This window comes from Rhinatrema bivittatum, chromosome 6 (genome assembly GCF_901001135.1).
Source record: "Rhinatrema bivittatum chromosome 6, aRhiBiv1.1, whole genome shotgun sequence".
Taxonomy (NCBI): Eukaryota; Metazoa; Chordata; class Amphibia; order Gymnophiona; family Rhinatrematidae; genus Rhinatrema; species Rhinatrema bivittatum.
The window spans coordinates 31,203,577-31,224,849 of NC_042620.1; the positions used below are offsets into that span (position 1 = coordinate 31,203,577).

General features: G+C 45.4%; 2 protein-coding genes across 4 annotated transcripts in view; one reads left to right on the forward strand and one right to left on the reverse strand.

The window, feature by feature from the left end:
- The window catches only part of HSPBAP1 (HSPB1 associated protein 1), a 150,552-nt gene extending 135,023 nt beyond the window's left edge, over positions 1-15,529 (reverse strand). Inside the window, exon 1 of the mRNA XM_029605215.1 lies at positions 14,918-15,529. Within this exon, the coding sequence (XP_029461075.1) occupies positions 14,918-15,005 (88 nt within the window). The 5' untranslated portion in view covers positions 15,006-15,529. The remainder of the gene's footprint in view (positions 1-14,917) is intronic.
- Positions 15,530-15,659: 130 nt separating this feature from the next.
- Positions 15,660-21,273, forward strand: part of SLC49A4 (solute carrier family 49 member 4) — a 92,586-nt gene continuing 86,972 nt past the window's right edge. The window contains exon 1 of one of the 3 annotated variants that reach the window (XM_029605219.1): positions 15,660-16,259. In XM_029605219.1, the coding sequence (XP_029461079.1) occupies positions 15,953-16,259 (307 nt within the window). In that variant the 5' untranslated portion in view covers positions 15,660-15,952. The remainder of the gene's footprint in view (positions 16,260-21,273) is intronic. The other 2 variants (XM_029605218.1, XM_029605217.1) reach the window with 2 other exon arrangements.

Genomic DNA, 21,273 nt, shown 5'->3' on the forward strand with positions numbered 1-21,273 from the left:
TTATCCAGCCATGACCAGGGAACGCCCAGGCTGAATTCTTTTCTCCCCCCTCCCTCTAGTAGTTCTCATATATAGAATGGAAAATCATATATGATGAGAAACAAGCATATAACAGATTGAAAACCTGTCAAACACAGTCAGACTGGAGGATTAATAGACTCAGACCTGTCCAATATTCAAGATAAATAAATATCACACAGATAAACCTAATATAATCAAACGCATGCAATAAAATATACAGATATTATGTTTAAATCCTTTTAGGAATTAATAATTAGAGGTCACATAGCAATATAGAAATAAGCAGACACATTGGAGGAGAAATGGACTGAAACAAACGTTGTTCACTAGTTCTGTTGGATCGTCATGACACTTTAACCACTCAGTCCATGCTCTAAACAAAGAGTTGTTTGTCTGTAGTGCCCCCAACACAACAGGGTGAGACTGTATATTAATATACTCTGAGCAGGCTTTGCCACAAAAATGGGTCAAGGCTGAATAATTCTATTTACCGCAATGATATTTCTCTTTCTCATCTCATCTCACGAGACAGAATTCTGCCCCGAGAACTGGGGAACATGTCGATCATGAAGGGAAAACAAAAACAAAACAAAACAAAAATAGACCAGCGGTTATACATGACATATAATTCAAAATAATCCTCAAAAACCAGTGAAATGCTACTGGTCAACACATGTCAGCAAAATGCAGGTCTAAAAAACAAAACAAACAGATGACCGACGAAAAATATCAGGCAGAAAAACGTTTATATTGGCAGTAGGATCTTCATGAGTATGTTCTCCCAGCAGCTTAAACCGGCCTGATGATTACCTCCCATATACCAATCTCCGTCCTATGTAGTGAGATTGTCCTCTGTGCCGTCAGTTGGAGGTACGTTAGCAATGAAGTTGTAGGCCTTTTGTTTCATAGATAGAACTGCTTTGATGTCTTTTGTGCAGCAGGTCAGTTAAGTATGGTGTCATGATTTGTCATTGGGCTGCAACTCAGGGAGAATAATCATTAAAGATCAGGATCTTATGTCTGTTATACTCCAACATATTTTAATTACTATATGCTTGCAATAGGCAAACTTTATGTGACCAATTCAAAATTTTCGCTATTATCAATCTTGGCTGTTCACCATTTTTATAAGTGACTATGACTCTGTGAATGCGTTCACACCTGATCAGATCATCAGATCGTTGTAGGCCAAGCTGGGCTGGGAGCCAATACTCAATGAATTCTAACAGGTTGCCGTCTTTTGGAGATTCAGGGAGACTGACAATCCTTAAGTTATTTCGGCGATCGCGGTACTCCTGGTCTTTGAGCCGTTCCATAAGTGAAGTATTAGATTTCTGTAACTTCGAGATGGCTTGAGACATTCTTGCCGATTCATCATCTTGAATGGAAATTCTTTGCTCTGCCGCATTGAGATGCTGGGGATGTGAGTCAATTCCATCTTTTATTTCCTCAAGCGCCGATTGCAGTTTATTTAATTGATCTTCTAAAGTACCCACAGTCTTTTTGAGACAGACTGCATCATCTCTTCCAAGAGTACGCCAACCGCTTTATCACTGCTCTCTGCACCTGCCATTACTTATCCAGGGTCTCTCGCAGCGTTTACCAGCCATCACTTCTCTGCGCAAAGCCCTACAATTCTGGTATACAGCAGACTACAAATAGGAGACGGGCTGGTAAATTTTTGACTGCCAACAAAGACATTTAAGAGAAAATAAAGAGGGTATTGAGAACCTTCCCCATGGAGCCATCTTTTCCTGCGTCAGGTCGAGGGAAGCACAACTTACACATTTTAAATAATATGAATAACATATAAAGAGTGATAATATAAATACGTGTGTGTGTGTGTGTATAGATATATATATAGCACAAAAACATAAGGCAGTGAATATACTTACTAGTTACTGTGTTAGATAACGGCCTCGAAAGGCCTTGCATTCTGTTACGTGAGGGGTGTTTAGTGTGCCCATGGGCCTCAGCCCGACCCCAGACGGATCTAGGACCGAACCGAGGGTTGACGGCGTGTTCCACTGTGGTAGATGGTCTGACCCTCCGCCAGGCCTGCAAGCTCCCAAGGCCAACAACAGGATGATGTTGGAAAGTGAATGGTCCTCCGACCATTCCGAGCCCTTTCGGACCTGCCGCTTGGATCGGCATGGAGCAGCAGGCCTGGCCTGAGGTCGAGGGCAGACAGGCCTTGACACGAAGACATGGCAGACTTGGGTTGATGCGACGGCATCACAGGCGAAAACTTGGGTTGATACGACGGCACCACAGACATGACGAGGAACTTGAAATCCAAACAAGTCAAGATGCAAGGCAGGAGGACATTGGCACTGTCTCTCAGGGTGCCCTACTCAGTCCACCAGCGGGACTGGTCGTGGACCACCCTGTCCCACTACGCGCCCTACAGAGCCCGAGGAGACTGGTCACGGACCTCGCTGGGAGCAGGACAAGCGCAGGAAGGATCCAGTCGAGGTGGGACTCCGACGAAGAAGCCGATGTCATCCGAAGCACCAACACAGCTGGCAGGACGAGACTGCTCAGGAGCTCAGGACTCCAGTCCACCTGCAGGCCTCTCCAACCCGGGAAAGACGTCGTCTGAGGGAGCAGACCGACAGGACCAGAAGGCTCAGGAGCGCAGACGTGAACACCAAAGAGGGCAGGACACCAGGAGGCGAAACACCAGGAGATGAACACCAGGACACCTGGACGAGGACCTCAGGCATGAAGACATGGCATGAAGACATAACTTGACGTAGCGAGACGAAATGAAACGAAGAGGAGCTCCACGAAGAAGACCTGACGGAACTCTGGCAGGCAGGAGCCTCCAGAGTGAAGTAACTCCAATGCAAGGCAAAGACTGAAGAGACGAAGCAGCCCTATATAGGGCTGGAGCATGAAGTCTACTCCCTAGGTGGGGCCAGCACACTTCCTGTGTCTGGCCCTTTAAATCCAGCAGAGAAGCACGCGCCGGCACCTAGAAGGAGAAGGAGCTTGTGCAGGACCGCGGACAGCGGCATGCACCGACGTCAGAGACGCAGGGCTGGGCCTGGAGGCATGCCCCGAAGACGGCAGCGGCTCCAGCTGCTGCAGGAGGCCCCGGGGGCGGCTCCAGCCGCCACTCGAGCCTGGGGATGCAGCCTTAGTGCCGCGAAGATCACGATGATGCCGGCGGCAGCTCCAGCAGAAGTCCATGGCACCTTTCACGGCGACGACAAGACCCCAGGGCGGCCTCCGGGCCGCAGGAAGCACTACAGTCCACGGCTCCAACCACGATGAAAGGCCCGACGGCGGCGTCCACGCCGCGTCGGGTGAAGCAGCAGCAACATGGGGTGAGTGCCTGCTCGCGGGGGGACCCGCGGGCAGGGTTTCATAACATACTGTTCCTGATGTGTATACATACAGTAAATTTAGAAGAATAGGAACACCTTAGGGGATTGGCACAAAAATAACAACAAATCTATTTATTAATTTTTCACTTTTATAATGAGGAACCACATCTGCCTGTCTCCTGACTCTAAAATAAGCAATGAAAAGGTCAGACAGCAGAACTGACAGAGTCCTCTAAATACTGATTTAAGATTTTTTCTTTATTGCTTTACGAGCCCTAAAAATGGACATTCAGAGCAGTGTACTCTCGGATATATACCGTCTGGTCCCATTGGTTTACCTCTTAGTTTTGCTAGTTCCTCCTCACGAACGCAGTCTTCTTGAGATCTCTCTCACTTCCATTCCTATCTGTGGCAGTATTTTCTGTGGCTCTACCCCAAGCCCTTCCTTAGAAAATACTAAACAGAAATATTTCTTAAGCACCTCGGTTTTCTCCTCATAGGGCTCTACAAATTCCGCCCCTTTACCTGACTTTTACAATACCACTTTTGCACTTCTGCCTATCATTAATATACCTACAGTCTTGTTCCCCTGTTTTACTGTATTAGCTATTTTTCTTCCACTTGCATTTTTCTTCTATTTTCCTATTCCATATATTGTTGCCTGTTTTCTTCTTTTTGTGATTTCTTGCAGTTGATGAATGCACACCTTTTTCCCTTACCTTTTCAGCCACTTACCTAGAAGACCACAGTGGCCTTGTTGCATTTGGTGGTCTGCAGGCCATCCCTGCGAACTGCTGCACTTACCTCTAGCCCCGAGCCGCTAGCTTGGACCCCTGACGCCGAAGAGGACCTTCCAAGGCAGACACGTGGCAAGCCGCCATGTCCAAACAGGCCCGATATGACGCCAAGCAAAATGCTACCGGCTTCCCAACATAGCTGCTCAAAGGCCCATGCGTGCCCGACCTTCTTCAATTTAAAGGGCCCACGGCGAGAAATCCCCCATTGTGCCCTCGGATGACATCATGAGTCCTGGCCTATATAAGGCCCATTCACTCTGCAGTCCTTACCTCGGCAACAGGTCTCCTACAGCCTCTGTAGCATGAGTTGCCTCAGCGTCCTATCAGCGTTCTCAGCTCCTGGCCCTTCCTTGTCTTCAGTTTCTGGCCGTCATTGTCCTTGGTTCCAGTGGTCTTCATCTTTAGATCTTTTTCCAGTCCTTGTGGTCAGTCTTCGGTATTCTACATCTCCTCGCCTGCCTGTCTGTGCTGCTCCTTCCCTTGGACGGATTTCCCGGTATTGGCCTTAACCCATTCTATCTTTGGACTTCGTCTGCACAGATGTCCTGTTCATCAGCAGAGGCTCCCACCTGAGACCTGCCAGCCCCAGCACCTGAGGGCTCAACCTGAGGGTAACGTGGACTGGTATAGATGAAGCTCCAGCAGGGCCTCTGCCTCATCTGATTCCTCCAGCCAACGGTAGAGACCTGCAGGGTGCCACCTTCCAGGTTGCGCCAATTCCACCTCAGTCCAAGGGTCCATGCCTTCTATCAAACAAGATTTGTTGCCCTTATGATAACTTTTTTTTAGTCCTGCCAACTGCTCTTCTAGCTCCCCTTGCCTTTCCCACCCAGTTAATAGTTCCTTAAGGTACTTCCCCATCTTAAAAAAAAGTTAGTTTTCCTGAAATCTAGGATCTTTGTCATTGAATGAATCACCACAACTGTGCTCTAATATTGAACGACACCATGTGATGATCACTCACTATTGACATCAGAAACACTCCCCATTTGTAAACACCAGGTCCAGTATCACCCTTTCAACATGTGGATTCTATTACCAGTAGCAGTACAGTTCTCCCTGCAGAGAACTGTTTCACCGGTTGGTACACTATAGTGCTGCGCTGTTAAAAGCACCATCGGGCACGAGCAGCAGAAGGCAGTAGATGCAGCATGAAATGCTATTACTCTCTTTCTCCTCTTTCTAGATCGCTACGCACAGGAAGGAAGAGGAGGAGAAAGGAGTAAATTGAAAGGGAAGGAGTGCACCCCAATCCCAGTCAGCCCCCCCTTCCCCAGGTTGCCCCGTGACTCTGCAAGGATTCCTCAGAGACTGGGAAGTTCCACAGTAAGGGCAGAATTTTGCAGCCTTTTCTGTGGTCACTGGAGATCGGGGGCCCTTCACCCAGTGCTCAAGCAATGCTAAACAAACTCAAGTGATGTATAAAATACTCCCTTTGAAATGTCATGTCCTAGAACTACTACTCTTATGAGGTCTGTTGTACTAAGCGTTTTTCCAATATGCACAAAAAGGGAAAAAAAAGTACATCCAAATACATCTTCCCGTAGCGAGAAGGAGTTAAATAATACAGAAAGAGCAGAATTACACAAAGTCCTTCCAAAATGGTTATAACATTTGTTTCTTTTAAGCCATTATGCTCTAACAGATATATGACCAAACCAGGGCTTTTTAAATATTATTGCAGCTCCCTGCTGCCTCATATCACTGTTCTCTTTTACTGTAATGCATATAAATGGCCTCTCCAGTGTGAATGCTTAAATACTCTTCAAACTTAGATCTGGATAGATAGCACTTTTCAAATGCTGTACCTTTAGGTGGTCTCTCTCTCAAGTTTTAATCTGTACATAAAACATTTTCCACATTTATTACATTTCATAGATTCTTCTCTTCTATGAAGATCTGTATAATACTATAAAGGTTTGCTTTTCTGGCAAACCTTATCTCACATTCACATTCAAATGGTCTTTCTCCTGGGGGTGTGTCTCCGAATGGGTTTGTTTTGTGATTACCACGGTAGGAATGAAACTCATGCATGGGCCAGAGTATGTTGTATACAATCTCAATCTGTCAAATTTACTGCTAGCGCTCTTTTTAATAACTGTATTGTGCCAACAAAATCTTCCTTCTGGAGCTCATACAGGGGTAGATTTTAAAAGGTTGGGCACGGGCATACATGTGTGTGCGCTACCCGGCATGCACACATGTACACCCGATTTTATAACATGTGCGCGCAGGTGCGCGCATGTTATAAAATCCTGGGTCGGCGCACACAAGGGGCTGCATCATTGTGCACCTTGAGTGCACCGAGCCGCACTGCCTTCCCCTGTTCCCTTCCATTCCCCCCACCCCACCTTCTCTTTCCCCCCTACCTTTTTTGTTTTCTTTTTGTTGTTTCCAAACATACTTCAGGCCTGGGGCTGAAGTACGTTGCGCGCGACTGCCGGCGCGCGATCCCAAGCACAGCGGCAAATGGCCGCTGTGCCTGGAGCCTCGGGCCCCCAACCCCACCCCTTTTTGCAAGCCCCAGGACTTACACGCATCCTGGGCCTTTTTAAAATAGGCCCGGCGCACGTAACTTTTTAAAATCTGGCCCACAGTGTAATATATATACAGGAAACATATTATGATGGAAATCCTTTATAATCAAGCTGGTGCCAACCAAAACAACTGGAAGTATTTCTGTATCTTTCTGTCACTTTTTCTTGGTCTCTGATTGCACCTCTTGGCACTTGATGATCTCTGTCTCTCCATATGTAGAACAGAATAGTTTTGCTTGGCACTGACCCTTCTATTAGCAATGCCACTCTTGTGTTTACCTTCTTCACCACTATGCCCAGTTTTCTAGCATCAAGTTTTTGGGGTTTTTTTAAATAATATTTTTTATTATGAAAGCCGACATGTTACAAATGACAAATAAAACAGTTACACAGCGCTGTTGTATAACTTCCATAAGTCATTTTACAATTTTTTTCCCATAGAATACAACTGATTCCCACTACACCCCCAGATAACCCTCCACCCCATAGCTTCATAGTCACATAGTATTACTTTGCTCGCACAAGGGAGAAACGCAGTCCAGATTAAACTAAGATATACAGGTCAAAAAGGTCACACCACCTCCTACTGGTCACTGTTAGTTTGCACCGGGTGGACCATCCATCCAAAGCGGGAATCACAAAAGGAGAGGGAGAGGAAAAGACGAAGCCGAAATGGTACCCCAAGTTAACATCAGGCATCCTTCCATGGTGCAAGCCATCTAGCAGAGTCTGGCATATGATCATAAAAAGGAGTCCATAGTACTCTGAATAAACGCTTCTTCTTGATGGAGAAATGTCGGTACATAGAGCCATACTCCAGTTGAAATAGTTCTATAAGCATGGAAATCCACATTTCCTTGGTCAGTGGAGAGGGCTCAATCCAGAAAAAGGAGGTGATGATGCCCTTGGTGAGGCCTCACCTGGAGTACTGTGTTCAGTTCTGGAGATCATATCTCAAAAGGGATAGGGACAGGATGGAAGCGGTCCAGAGAAAGGCGACCAAAATGGTGTGGGGGTCAGTATCAGAAAACCTATGAGGAGAGGCTGAAGGATCTGAATATGTATACCCTGGAAGAGAGGAGGCACAGGAGTGATATGATACAGACCTTCAGATAACTGAAAGGTTGTAATGATGTACAAATGTAAAACCTTTTCTGTTGGAAAGAAATCAATAGAACTAGGGGTCACGAAATGAAACTCCAGGGAGGTAGTCTCAGAACCATCAGAAAATATTTCTTTACGGAAAGGGTGGTGGATGCCTGGAATGCCCTTCCAGAGAAGGTGTTGAAAACCAAAAACAATGAAAGAATTCAAAAGGGCATGGGATAAATACTGTGGATCCCTAAAGGCTAAAGGATGGAAATGAAGAAAAGAGTGCATGGGGGAAAATTTCTAATATGGTGGTTACTACCCTAAACCAATAAGCCTGATATTTTGATGCAGCTCAAACTTTGCTCTCTGTTTCAACAACAAGGGGAAAAATGAGAAATGAATTCATACAGCAACAAAGAGCCCCGACTTTTACGGTCTGGGGAAACATTAACAGGGGGGTAACTTGCTGAAGTGGCAGTTACTACCCTAAACCAATAAGTTTGCTACTTTTATGCAACTCAAACATTGCTCTCTGCTTCACCAGCAAAGTGTTTCTGGGAATTGGCTTCAGATGGCAACCACCGAGGGCCCTGACTTTTACGGTCCGGGAAACCGATAAGCATGGAGTAACCTACACAGCGCAGCAGATACTACCACAAGCTTACAGGGCAGACTGGATGGACCATTTGGTCCTTTTCTGCCATCATTTCTATGTTTAACAAACTTGAACAGAAGTTCATGGGACCTTTCTTGATCCAGGAGCAGAAATATCCAGTGACTTTTTGGCTACAGCTTCCCGATACCTTGCATATTCAACCTGTTTTTCATGTAGCTTTTCTTAAACTGTACAAGTCTAACCCTTTCCCTGGCAGGTGACCCCCGCTGCCAGAACCAGTCATGGTAAAAGGATACAGCCTCGAAGATTGTAGCTAGGAACCTGCACATCATGTTCATGTAGAGGATCTAGTGGCTGAGTTCTATGAAGAACACCTGGAAACAGCCAGATTAGCAGTCTCGGGAGGGGCTACTGGGAGGAGGGGGGGGGGTATTCTATCAGGGGCAGTGGAATTCGAACCCGCAGTCTCAGGAGTTCAGAGCTGGAGGATTTGACAACAGAGCCACAGGGACTCTGAAACTACAAAGGCCTTCTAGTAAAGTTCAGGAGAAGAAAAGACAGGAAGACTACCCACACTGACTCCCAATTGGACCAGCAATAGGTGTGGCCCTAACAGGCTGCAGTATATAAGGAAGTCCTGTCTACCACACCTTTGCTGGTCCAACGGCTCAGCAGACATCTACCCTTCTGAAGCCACTGGGCCAGCAAAGGTGTGGTAGACACTTTGGGAGGCTCTCTCTTGCTTTCCCCTTCTGGTTGCCCCCAAAAAATCAGCCTAAACTGGGCTCTCCCCCTTTATGGGTATGACCCCTTAACTGGCTTATATTGCTTGGACTCTTTGGGTCAACCCTTAAAGGTTCTTGTTATATTTCAGCCTCAATACTCTGGAAATCTTTGAGGTTTGGAATCTCCTAGATTTTTTTTAACCAATTTTCCTAGATCTTCCCCAAATAACAAGCAGCCTTTGAAGGGTAGCCTGCTTAAATGGATCTTGGAGGGAGAGTCAGCTGCCCACTGCCTCAGCTACAGGAACCTCCTTGCCATAACAACTGTGGCCACTTGTTTGGATGAGGTCCTAATTAAATCATACAAAGTGCCTCCCATGCTGCTGCCCCTGATTCTACCTTCGCAGCCTCCATATCCACCTCATTTTCTATTTCTTTCCTACTTACACACTCTCGCTGTAGCCACTTCACCATTGCTCTGGCTACATATCCACCACATATTGCTGCCTGCCAACTAAAGATTCTATATTCCAGTCCTGTGTATCCGTAAGGTCTGCACCCCCCTTCTCCTGGAATCATGGTTTTCCTCTTCACTGCTGTGACTGAGGCATCCATGTTTGGAACTTTAAATAATTGTTCTAGCTCTTTTTGCTGTAGTGGATATAATTTTCCCATTGTATTCCTAATCTGTAGGGCTGTATCTAGGGCCTCCCGTTCTATCACAATAGTTTCCTGATGGCTGAATGAAGGGGAAAGGTTCTGGTTGGTTTCCTAATCCCAATGAGAACTGGGTCCCCATGACCTTTATCCTTCTCCTCCTCGGTTAGGTCCAATGACTGTTCCACGTTAGCTATGAGTGTAGCTAGCTTCTCCTTTCTGGAAAACCTAACCCCAGCATCGTTGTCTTCCTGCAGATCACCTTCCCCCTGTTAGTCCTCTCCAGAACCCTGAGGATGGTTCATGTTCTTCGTGCTCAGACTTTGAGGACTACAAGCCAAGAGGAAGAGCCTTGGTGAAAATTTTGGGGAGTGAAATACTTCCTTTCCCAATTGGATTCTTTTTGTCCCTGCTTCCTTCTCCCTGGGGGTCCATGGAGACTATCTAGGGCCTCTGCTTTCAGTAGCTGTCTTACCTTTCATTTCCCTGTGCATTAGGATGATGAACTCCATGGAGAAATCCATTGCTCCCTCAATCTCTACTAGGACTGGGTCCCCGACTGTGCGCTGTGAAACGAGCCTATGTCCGCATTCTTGCTCCAGTCTGGGGTCCTTTCCAGTGCTGTTGCCCCCTGGACTTCCCGCTGTGCGGGTGTTGGCTCCTCCCCCGAGGCACCTTTTGCATCTGCCCCCTCTGATCTGGTCTCCCACCTCTGATGCTCCCTGCCGTACCTGCATCTCTGCAAAGGCCTTCCAACGTGTCGCACTGCACACAAAACAAGTCCACTATAGAGACCTCTGCTTGCGGTTCCCGCAGGTGAGGCATTTCGTGCCCCTCTCTGCCATCACTATGCGGGGGAAGGGGGGTATTTGAGCAGATTATCCCTTAGCATTTTTTTCTCTCTCTTTTTTTTTTTCAGCCCAGCTCTACGTGGGCAATGGATATGTTCCAGCCAGGCCCAAATGGGAACTGAATTTGAAGAGGGAAGCACAGCTTTATTTTTGTGGAGCCGATGCAATATCCCACACGTAAAAATGTGCGTCCAAACTGGGCACCCGTTTTTTCAACGCACGCACATCCACCTCTCCTGGGCAAAATATAATATTCTGATGAGCTGCCACGCTAAAAAGTACATGGTAGGGATAATTACTGGCAAAACATACACATATTATATACACAGCCTGGAGCGTGTGTATTGTGTCGTAGTCCCCCCCAATTTTTTTTTCATCAAGCCTTTTATTTATTAATCATTTTTAGTCATCGCAAGGAGTAGATCTTAGAATTGTGATGATACTAAGTAGGAGGAACCTAAAAAAAGCAATATTTTTTGTTTTTTTTAGTTGAGCCCGTGACGTGTGGCAAGACTTTACACCAGCTCTGTGACTGGTGTTAAATCTGCCATGTTAAAAAGTGTGTATCGGGTGCACGGTGATTTTTTGCATGGGGGGGTGGGGGGTAAAGCTAATAGCCTTATCTACATGGCATTTACATGTGATGAGTGCTGTTAACTATGCATTTGGACGCAAATTTTGAACATGCGAATCCCCCTTATTGCATCGGGTGTTAGTCTAGCACATCCAAAGCAGGCGTCCAATCGCAGGTTAACCTGTGCGCCAGGCTGAGTGCACTTTATTGCATCGGCCTGTGAGTCTTTTGCCCCTGGTTTTTTTTTCCTTCTTTTTTATTTTTTTTCGCTCCTGCTAACCCAGCCTTGCCACCACCACCTGGAGGCAGAGAACTACTGACTTCATATCCTGCTGTCCCCAAATATAAAGGCTGATGTCAGAAAAAAGGAAGAAATTCTCTGCTGTAACTGAATGGTGGTTAATGCTCATGACATGAACAAGAAATCCTGATTTTTGCATAACAGATGTAAAGACACAGTGCCCCATGCATATATTTCTTACAGATTGTCAGCAGTACAAACAGTAAAAATCAAAATCAAATCAAATCAAATTATCCCATTGTTGCTGCAATCATAAAATCCCATGCCATGCCACATCAGTATTCAATCTGGATGAGTGTCCAGTTTAGACTGCCACAGATGTTGCATCCATAGAAGTTCTGGATCATGATCCCCATCATGCCATTTCAGCCTCACTTGATAAAAAGAAATTAAAAAGTCTTCAAAAATATCCCCCCTCTCAAGGCAATGGCACTAAAAGATCTTTCACTTCATTGGTCCAAATTTAGTTTTGATGATCAGTTAACCTCCCCATATGTATAGGTCTCTTAGTTTTCCTCACATAATTGCAGTTAGTAAAATACCTCAATTTAAATATTGTCCCCAAGCTGAAGTGTACAAAATTCTTTAGCTCCAAGGAGTGTGTGGACACACAGAACAAAATTCACAACTAAGCTGTCCCCGTACTAATGTGGCATCAGCAATGTATCTATTATTCCTTTTTGGCACTGTGGCAGAGCTAACAACTGAACCTTTGATATTACAACCCCTGTGTAACAGTCACCAAAGGGTACTCTGTGAAGTCTGGAAGTATATGTAGAATACATCAATGTCTGTGTAGAATCTTCTTTATCTGTTGGGTTGCTTGGGAAAAAAAATTGTAACATACAACCCAATTAATTCCAGGCTTGGGTGTTAAATAATAACATTTTCATGATCCAAATTCAGAGCACTCTCAAAAGCATCTTGAATGCCCTTCATAGGATAACCCTATCCGGAAATCTCTCACATACTTCATTGGCTTGTATTCTATATTCTTCTATAGATGATCCCCCGCTTGTATTCTATATTCTTCTATAGATGATCTCTGTGTCTATTTACTAAAGGGCATAAACACCTGAATTTTGGCATTAACGTAAAAAACTCATCATGACACTGAAAAAAATATAAATGAACTGCATCATATGCAAATTTATGCAAAACAGCTCATTAATGTTAGCATGGATTATCGCAATTAACACACACAATTTGAGGTAACCTACCTGATAGCACAAAAACTTAGCTATATCTCAAGAGGATAAGCCCATTCTGATTCCCTCCCTCCCACCCAGGGAGGGAGGGAATCAGCCTGTTGACCCTCCCCTTGAAAGACATGTCTCTGTACAGAGGCCTCACCTGGAATACTGTGTTCAGTTCTAGAGGCCATATTTCAAATAAGGTTAGAGACAGGATAGAAGCGGTCCAGAGGAAGGCAACCAAAATGGGTGGGATCTGCACCAAAAGCCAAATGAGATAAGACTTAAGGACTTAAATAAGTTTACCCTAGAGGAAAGGGGAGACTAGGAGATATAATATAGACTTTTAAATACCTGAAAGGTACGGATAATGCATAAGAATGAAAAATTTTCCAGTGAAAAAGAAGAACTAGAGGATCACATGACACTCCAAGAGGGGTAGACTCCAAGAAATAGTTTTTCATGGAAAGAATGGTGGATACTTAAAATACCCTCCCAGAAGAGGTGCTGAAGACAAAAATGCAATAATTTGTCAAAATACTACCAAGCAATACTTGTTTCATAATAAACTGTTCCTAAATATCAATAAAACCAAGTCGATCATACTGCATAGATCCCCTGTGGTTGATCCGCCTACCATGTTAGTAGTTGACAGCTGTAATTTATCCATCACTAAGTAGGTTGGGAACCTAGGAGTTATAATGGAAGGTGATCTTTCTATGAAGGCAAGTGGGTCAAGTAGTGACCCATGCTTCTCTGTTTAAGATCTGGATGTGCAGACATTTGAAAACTTTATTCTCTGATGATGATTTTTGCACTTATTAGACTCTTTTGCAATGTGTTATATCTTGGGTTATCTGCTATCTCACTTAAACCTTTACAACTTACTTAGTGGCCGATACAATAAGTATTAAGGAAACCGGGCGCTGACTTTTCAGCGCCCGCTTTCTTAACGCACGCATGGTACCTGCAAGGGGGGCGCCATGCTATATGCAAATTAGGGGGTCACGCTAGCAAGGAGGCGCTAGGGTCGCTTGCGGTTATGAAAACCGATGCCGAGTTTATCGGCGTCGGTTTTCATGACGCAGCCGGCCGGTTATGAAAACAGACGCCGAGCATATCAGCATCGGTCTTCAATGCAGCGGCTGAAGTTTTTTTTTTTTAACTTTTAAAAAGAAGTACAGAAAAGCAGTTTTTTCTGCTTTTCTGTACTTCTTTTCAATGCACTCAGCTATTGAAGCCTGCTCCAAACAGGTGTTAATATTTGAGCGATAAATGTGCATCTGAGACACACTTTTATTTTTTTGCATTGGAGTGAATGAGTAATAGCCTCATTCACATGCATTTGCATGTGTTGTGAGCGCTATCTCATTCACTCTGCGTCAGACGCGTGTTAGATAGGCGCTAATCCCCCTATTGCATTAGGGAGTGGATTAGCGCCTATTTAACCTGATGGTTAAACCGTGCAGCAATACGCATACTTTCTGGAATAGGCCTTTGTTAACATATTACACCTGATTTGAAATCTCTGCACTGGCTTCCTACCAGTGGAGAGTAAGATTTATAATTGCAACTGTCATGAGCTAGAGGGGTGAGCCCTTGGGCCGCTGAGGGGATTCTACCTGAGCAGTGCGAGCACCCTATCCTACCCGCTCTTGGCAGCCCAATCCTCTCCTCCTTTACTACATATCTCCCTTAAGTACTTATTCTCCCCCGAGCATTTGCATGGAGTGTGTTAAATCTTGGAAAGCACTTCTTAAGACTATTTAAGTTTGCTTTTGATTGATTACTATCTTATGAATCTGCTTAGGACTAGATTCTATGAGTCTGATCTTATGCATTTTTATTTGTAATTTAATGCTGTGTTTTTCTAAATTTGATATAGGTTTTATATTTGTGATTCTGGTTTATGTATGTTGTTCTGTACATCGCTTCAGGCCTCAGCAGAAATGATTAATAAATTTTAATAAACAACCATTGCCCAGACCCTTTGATTCCAAGCTGTATTTGCACTCAACCCCATCAGCCCATATGCGAAATCTGAATTATAATATAGGGACCTCAAACCTTTCATATTTTACAACAATGTACCGTAAGCTACAAAAACATAAGAATATGCAAAGCAATTATCAGTCTTCACCTTCAACGTACCGACTGGAAATGTTGATGTACAGTATAGCAAGCCTACAGCACTTGTACAGAAAATGTCCATATCAATTACCTTGAACAGGCAACCCTCGGCCATCCGTTCTCTCATTCGGAATCAGCGCCTCGAGGGCAAGCTGCCGCGTGTCCGGCCTCTCCATCATGGCAGCAGCAGATCCCTTTTGCGTTTAACGGAGAAGGAAAGCGCTCTGTGCCTCCAGGAAAACAAGATGAAATGCTGAGGGTGTTTCCAGAACAGTGCACTCTTTGGGGAGAAACCGCATCTCTCTCACACCAGCAGCTCCCGGGGAAGAAATCTTCGCAACCTGAGAGATTCAGGTAGGTAGGTAGGCTGTCAGGGCAGCCCCCTGGGCGTGGTGGTGGCTATTATTTGGGGACCTAGTGCAGTTCACAGCTGCCACTCCTTTCACCCGTACTGGGATGCTCTTCTCCCTGGGATGCAGTGCTACCACTACGGGCTGCTTTTCCTTTCACAGGCTGGATCACACCAGCCGGAGGCCGGGCAATTTAACCGCAGGGATTCCCAAGCAAGACAGGGGGGGGGGAAGAGGAAACTGCTCTGAGTTATCCGGAAAGGACAGAAGTAGCAACCGTACCCACGCGACAGACCATCTCCAAGGCTGCCAGCCACTTCCTGGTTCAGATGTAAATCGGTTTCCCCATTGGTCAATGCCGGCAGCTTCCTATTGGTCCTTGAACAGCGTCTCTTCGCTGGCCTGACGTCACGTTATTAGCCTGCCCGCTAGCTTTACGATAGGGAGCATCTGCAAATTGTTCAGCGAGGGAGGGCAGTACGTTTACTGTCACAACTCCCCGGGGGGGAGGGGGAGCTCGGTTTTTAAGTTGCCTCTGGGAGAGCCTCGCGGGGCGGCGAGAGAAGGTGGAAATGGGCTGCGGGGCGGAGGAAGTCCAAAGCGGTTGGGGTGGCGCGCGCTACTTTAGAGAGGGTCCCCCGGGAGCTGGAAGCAGGTTCCTGCCCACGAGATGTTGAGAGCCCCGGAGAGGCGGCCGCTCTCATAACAACAACAACAACAACAAGAAGAAGAAGCACCAGCGACGCGTCAGGACCCGGCTCCCTCCCGCAGGCAGCATGGGCTTGGACTGGAGCAGCCCCGAGGAGAGGGAGGCCTTGCTTGGGCCGCCGCTGCCCCCCAGGCGAGCCCTGCCGGCGGCGCCGGGCGCCCGCGGCCGGGTGTACAGCCGGCGCTGGCTGGTGCTCTTCCTTTTCTCGCTGCTCGGCTTCTTGCAGGGCCTGATGTGGAACTCCTGGGGCCCCATCCAGAACTCGGCCAAGGCGGCCTACGGTTTCTCCTCCGTCGAAATAGCCCTGCTGGTCCTGTGGGGGCCCATTGGTTTCCTGGCATGCTTCTTCTTTATGTGGCTGATGGATAAGAAGGGTAGGTTGGTTCTGCCGTCAGTGTGGCGGCCCGCACCATTTCTGCCCGTGGCCCCCTGTGCTCTTTTGCTCCTTGCAAAAAAACATGTATTTCTGGGAAACCATAGGATGATTCTCGCTGGCTGGTGCTGCTACTCTCTGCATTCTAATAAAGATATTATAGGTTATGGAATGAGGTCCAAAACTTCCTCTCTATTCGTGCAGCACTCATTATGAAAGTCCCTAGCCAGCAAAAGAGGAAATCGATCTTAAAAGTTAGTTCTTCTGAACATTTTACAGAAGTCCATGCAATTGTACTTAATTTCTCCTGCACTTACCCTTCTCTTATTGCACACCGTTTACTTTCTGCTTGCTGTAATTAAGATATGCTTACAGCACTCGCATATAGTACTGATAAGCGTCTTCTCCAGAATGGTTCTTCCTCTGGAGTGCAGCAATGCTAAGCTAAGGAGAAAGTACAAATTAAACAAGTCACATCATTCTGATCAAATTAAACGGGGGAAAAAACCGAACACGGACAGCTTCACCAACCTGTCGAAACTAAAACAGATTTCACTCTTTCCAAAACTCCTGGCAGGATAGTCTTGCAACCCTGGAAGGCTGGGCATTTAAATGGCAGATTAAATTGAATGTGGACAAATGCAAAGTGATGCATATGGGGAAAAGCAACATGAGTTCTATATTAACAGTTACTGGGTGTCAAAGTGGATGTACTTTGAAATCCTTAGTTCAGTGTGTGGTGGGGGTGGTCAAAAAGCAAACAGAATCATTGGGAAAGGAATGGAGATTAAAATGCCAAATGTCATAATGCCTGTGTATTGCTATATGGTGAGGCTGCACTTAAAGGCTGTGTGCAGTTCTGGTTAGTGCATCTCAAAAAGGACATAGTTGAACTGGAAAAGGTACAGAGAAGAGAACAGCTCTCTTATGAAGAACAACTAAAATGTTTGGGTCTGTTTAGCTTGGAGAAAAGACATTGGGGGGGGGGGGAGGTATGAAAGAAGTCTATAGAATGATGAGAGGATTAGAATGAGTAAATATGAGTTGGTTACTTACTCTTTCATAAAATACAGATACTAGTGGGCACTCCATGAAGTTAGTAAGTAGCACATTCAAAAGAAATCAGAAAGTTCTTTTTCATTCAATGCACGATTAGGCTCTGGAATTCATTGTCAGAGGATGTGGTTAAGGCAGACAGCATAGCTGGGTTTAAAAACTGGATAAATTCCTGGAGAAGAAATCCATAAACTGTTATTAATGAAGCCACTACTTATCCCTACATGGTAGCAGCATGAGATCTGTTTACTGTTTGGGACCTTGCCAGGTACTTGGGTCCTGAAATGGCCACTATTGGAAAAAAGACCCAGTATGACAAATTCTTATGCTTGGGTCACCCAGTCCCATAACCAAGCAAAAGTTCTACCCAAAGCTGACGAGCCTATTTTCTAAGATGTGTGCATACAGGGATATGAACCATCCCCTGACACTTTCTGAAAATATAGTGTAGATAACTCACAAAATAAATACATTATTAGGGATACACACACAGCAATCTCATAAGCCTTCTTGTCTTTTGGAAAGCAAGGTCAGGGTGACCGAGACTTGCTGTAAAAGTTAACCTGTAGGAGAATGTCTGAGGTCTGACCTCCCTCCCACCTGCTTCCTTTTCCAGCAATCCCGCCAGTTACTATGACATGCACATGTGGACCATTTGAGTAAAATCGTATTTATTCAGGAGCTACTGTAAAGACACTAATACAGAGACAATACAAAATAAACCAAACCCAAAAAGTGCAAGAACAATATGAAACAAACTAAATATATCTTGCTTATAATCAAAATGAGAACAGAGCTTTTACTTGCTACACTTAAAAATAATCTTTTAAAGTGACCATCACTTGGGCTCCTTGATTCCTACATACACAAGATAATTGAACTTAATTGTTCATTTTTCAAGAAAAATATTGGATGGTGTCAGCACTGTTGGACTTAAGTCCTGCATACTATATCTTTGAGTGACTGATGATTAAACCATTTAAGCACAAACGTTTGGTTTAAAAACATGAATTGTATGTTCTAGCCAGCTGGAAGAGCTACAGCGGGCAGAACATGTTGCTTCTTACAAGCTGATTTTACAGCCTCCTTATGGAAATTTTATGTTACGTTTCCAATGTGAGTTTACTGTTTATAGAAAATGTGACTGTATGCCATACTTGTGCAAGTTTATATGTTTTAGCAGTCAATAAAAATATTAAAAAACAAAAAAACCCCCCATGAATTGACAGGTGAACCCAGTGCTTTGTGATGGTCACTAATACAGAGACAGCATTTGTCATTAAGAAACAAAAATAAGAAAGCAATAGTTACAAAAGTGTTTGACATACGGTGCTTATTAGATTACAGATTTAATGTCAACATCACATCCCTTAGCATAGCCTTGCTTACAAGAGCTCAAAAGCCTATCTTTCTGACCCACTGCTAGGGAATAAAATTGAATTCTTACTGACGCCGCAGGTGTTCAGTGCAGTTTTCTCTCTGTGAAGTGTTGTGGCAGGATATGGTGCTGTGTAAGGGCGTCCAGAGCCAAGAAGAGCTTCACTTTATTTCTGGCCAGCAGCAAGGTGCACTCTGCTCCTCTATTCCCAGACACCTTGGAGGGGGTCAGTCTTTCTTTCAGCCCAGGTGCAGAGGAGAGGCAGGGGTAGGCCGTGGCACTCAGGTTGCTGTTGTCTTCTTCTGGATAGGTGATAGTTGACCGACAAACCCCTTGTGCTCGCTCCCTGCTGCTTTTAAAGGCTCACCTATGCATAATTCAGCAGCTTCATGCGTATTCAGGTGAATACACAATTAAGTTTTCGATAGACTGCGGCTTCCTGCGCATTCAGAGTCCCATGTTTCTTTTTCCAGGTTCAGAGAGGGGCCAGCATGACCATTACCAGTTGGTCACATCTGACAGTAACTGATTAATCCTGCTCTGGGATTGGCCCCAGAGTTATCAAAAGAGGCCCCTAGTGTTCTGGCTGTGCACATTCACACAGCACCGGTTGTCCTTATGTGTCTCTTGCCCTCACTGGTGCCATCCAGGCTGGCAGGGCCTGTAAATCTGTCAAGCTGGTCACATATACAGCAATTGCAAAATCTCTCTCTCTCTCATATCTGCGTTTGGCTGCAAATTGCCATGCAGGCCAATGTCCATTTTTTCTGATGTCAGAGAGTCCATCTTAGCTGCTTATCCTGTTAGCAAGAACTAGGATATCCCTAAAACCACTGACTGGCTGTATAACTGCTGAGACTGCCCTCATGGTTAAAGGCTCTTGCTCAAGTCTTGCTATATGGGAGGCAGCAGGTTTCATGAAACCCTGTAATCACCACCTGCTTTTATTCCAGTAAAAGAATCGACCTGCGACAGAGTTGTGAATGCGCTATTTGTCATTTATTAGCAGACCCGGATTTAGGCAGCAACAGCAACTGCCCAGGGTGCCAAATTTTGGAGGCACCAAATATCCAGGCCAAAGAGGAGCCTGCTGCTGCTGACTTTAGGGCCATGTGCTGGCAGGATGCCACTGGGGCACTCTGTCTAAGGGTGCCAAAATCTTAAATCCAACCCTGTTCTTTAGATGTGACCATAAGGACTTCTGTGATGTTTATGGTTGAAACATGAAGAGAAGGGTTGGGTGGTCTGGAGAGCTCTCATATATATATATATATATATATATATATATATCATGTCTCACGGCGAGAGTGGTTTTGCGTTCTCTTAATATGGTAGCCGCAAAACTGAGTAGCTAACATAATAGGCATTGATGATATAAGAACATTGAAAATCTCACAGCAGTCTTTAATGTGAGGGCCTACCTAAATTGCAGGATGAACTTTCAGACATTGCAGCTGAGTACAAAGACCCAAAATTATGGAAATGTGATATTGATAGCGTTAACTTGTAAGTCTCGTAAATCCAGCTGCAGGCTTCTTCATGCTTCTGTCAATACCAAGGTAATGCATTCTCAGACCTCTGATTTCTTTTCTTGTCATTCCTACCTCTGTAGCTGGGTTCAAAAAAGGTTTGGATAGGTTCTTGGAGGAGAAGTCCATTAATGGCTATTAATCAAGTTTACTTAGGGAATAGCCACTGCTATTAATTGCATCAGTAGCATGGGATCTTCTTAGTGTTTGGGTAATTGCCAGGTTCTTTTGGCCTGGTTTGGCCTCTGTTGGAAGCAGGATGCTGGGCTTGAAGGACCCTTGGTCTGACCCAGCGTGGCATTTTCTTATGTTCTTATGATCCCTTCCCTCTCGTGGCTCTGACAGCGATTGTATGAGTAGCAGGCAGCGAGCTTTAGAAGTCTGTAGGCTGCGAGGCCTGTGAGTGTATAGCTTGCTCAGTCCCTGCACCCTCTGCATGATACTGATATTGGAACCATGAATTCCATGAGAGTGGGGAAAGGAATTAAGGTCCCAAATCTTTCTTTAAAAAAAAAAAAGAGGGTAGGAATTATGCTAATATGGCATTTGCCCTATTTGCAAAATTGTGATTTGGTTAGGACCTTGTATGCAGTTTCCCCCTTTACAGTTGATGTTTATTTATATGGGAGATCGTATAAAAAGGAACCACTGTGCTATCTTCATTGTAGTGAAAAAAAATTTGTTGATCTTCGGTCTTGATTTGGAAACATAATTAATATAAAAGGTGTGAAAAAGAAAATTGTCCTGCACTTACTGGGGTAGATTTTCAAAGGGGTACGCGCGTACCCCCAAAAACCAACCCCAAACCCCCCCTGCGCGCGCCGAGCCTATTTTGCATAGGCTCAGTGGCGCGCGCAAGCCCCGGGATGCGCGTAAGTCCCGGGGCGTGCCGGGAGTGACGCGGCGTGTCGGGGGCGTGTCGGGAGTGACGTGTTTTGGGGGCGTGTCCGGGGGCGTGGTTCCAGGAGCGTGACAGCGGCCCCTGGACCAGCCCCCAGACCGGAACATGGAGCGCGGCAGCCGGCCCGGCGCGCGTAAAGTTACGCCTGCTT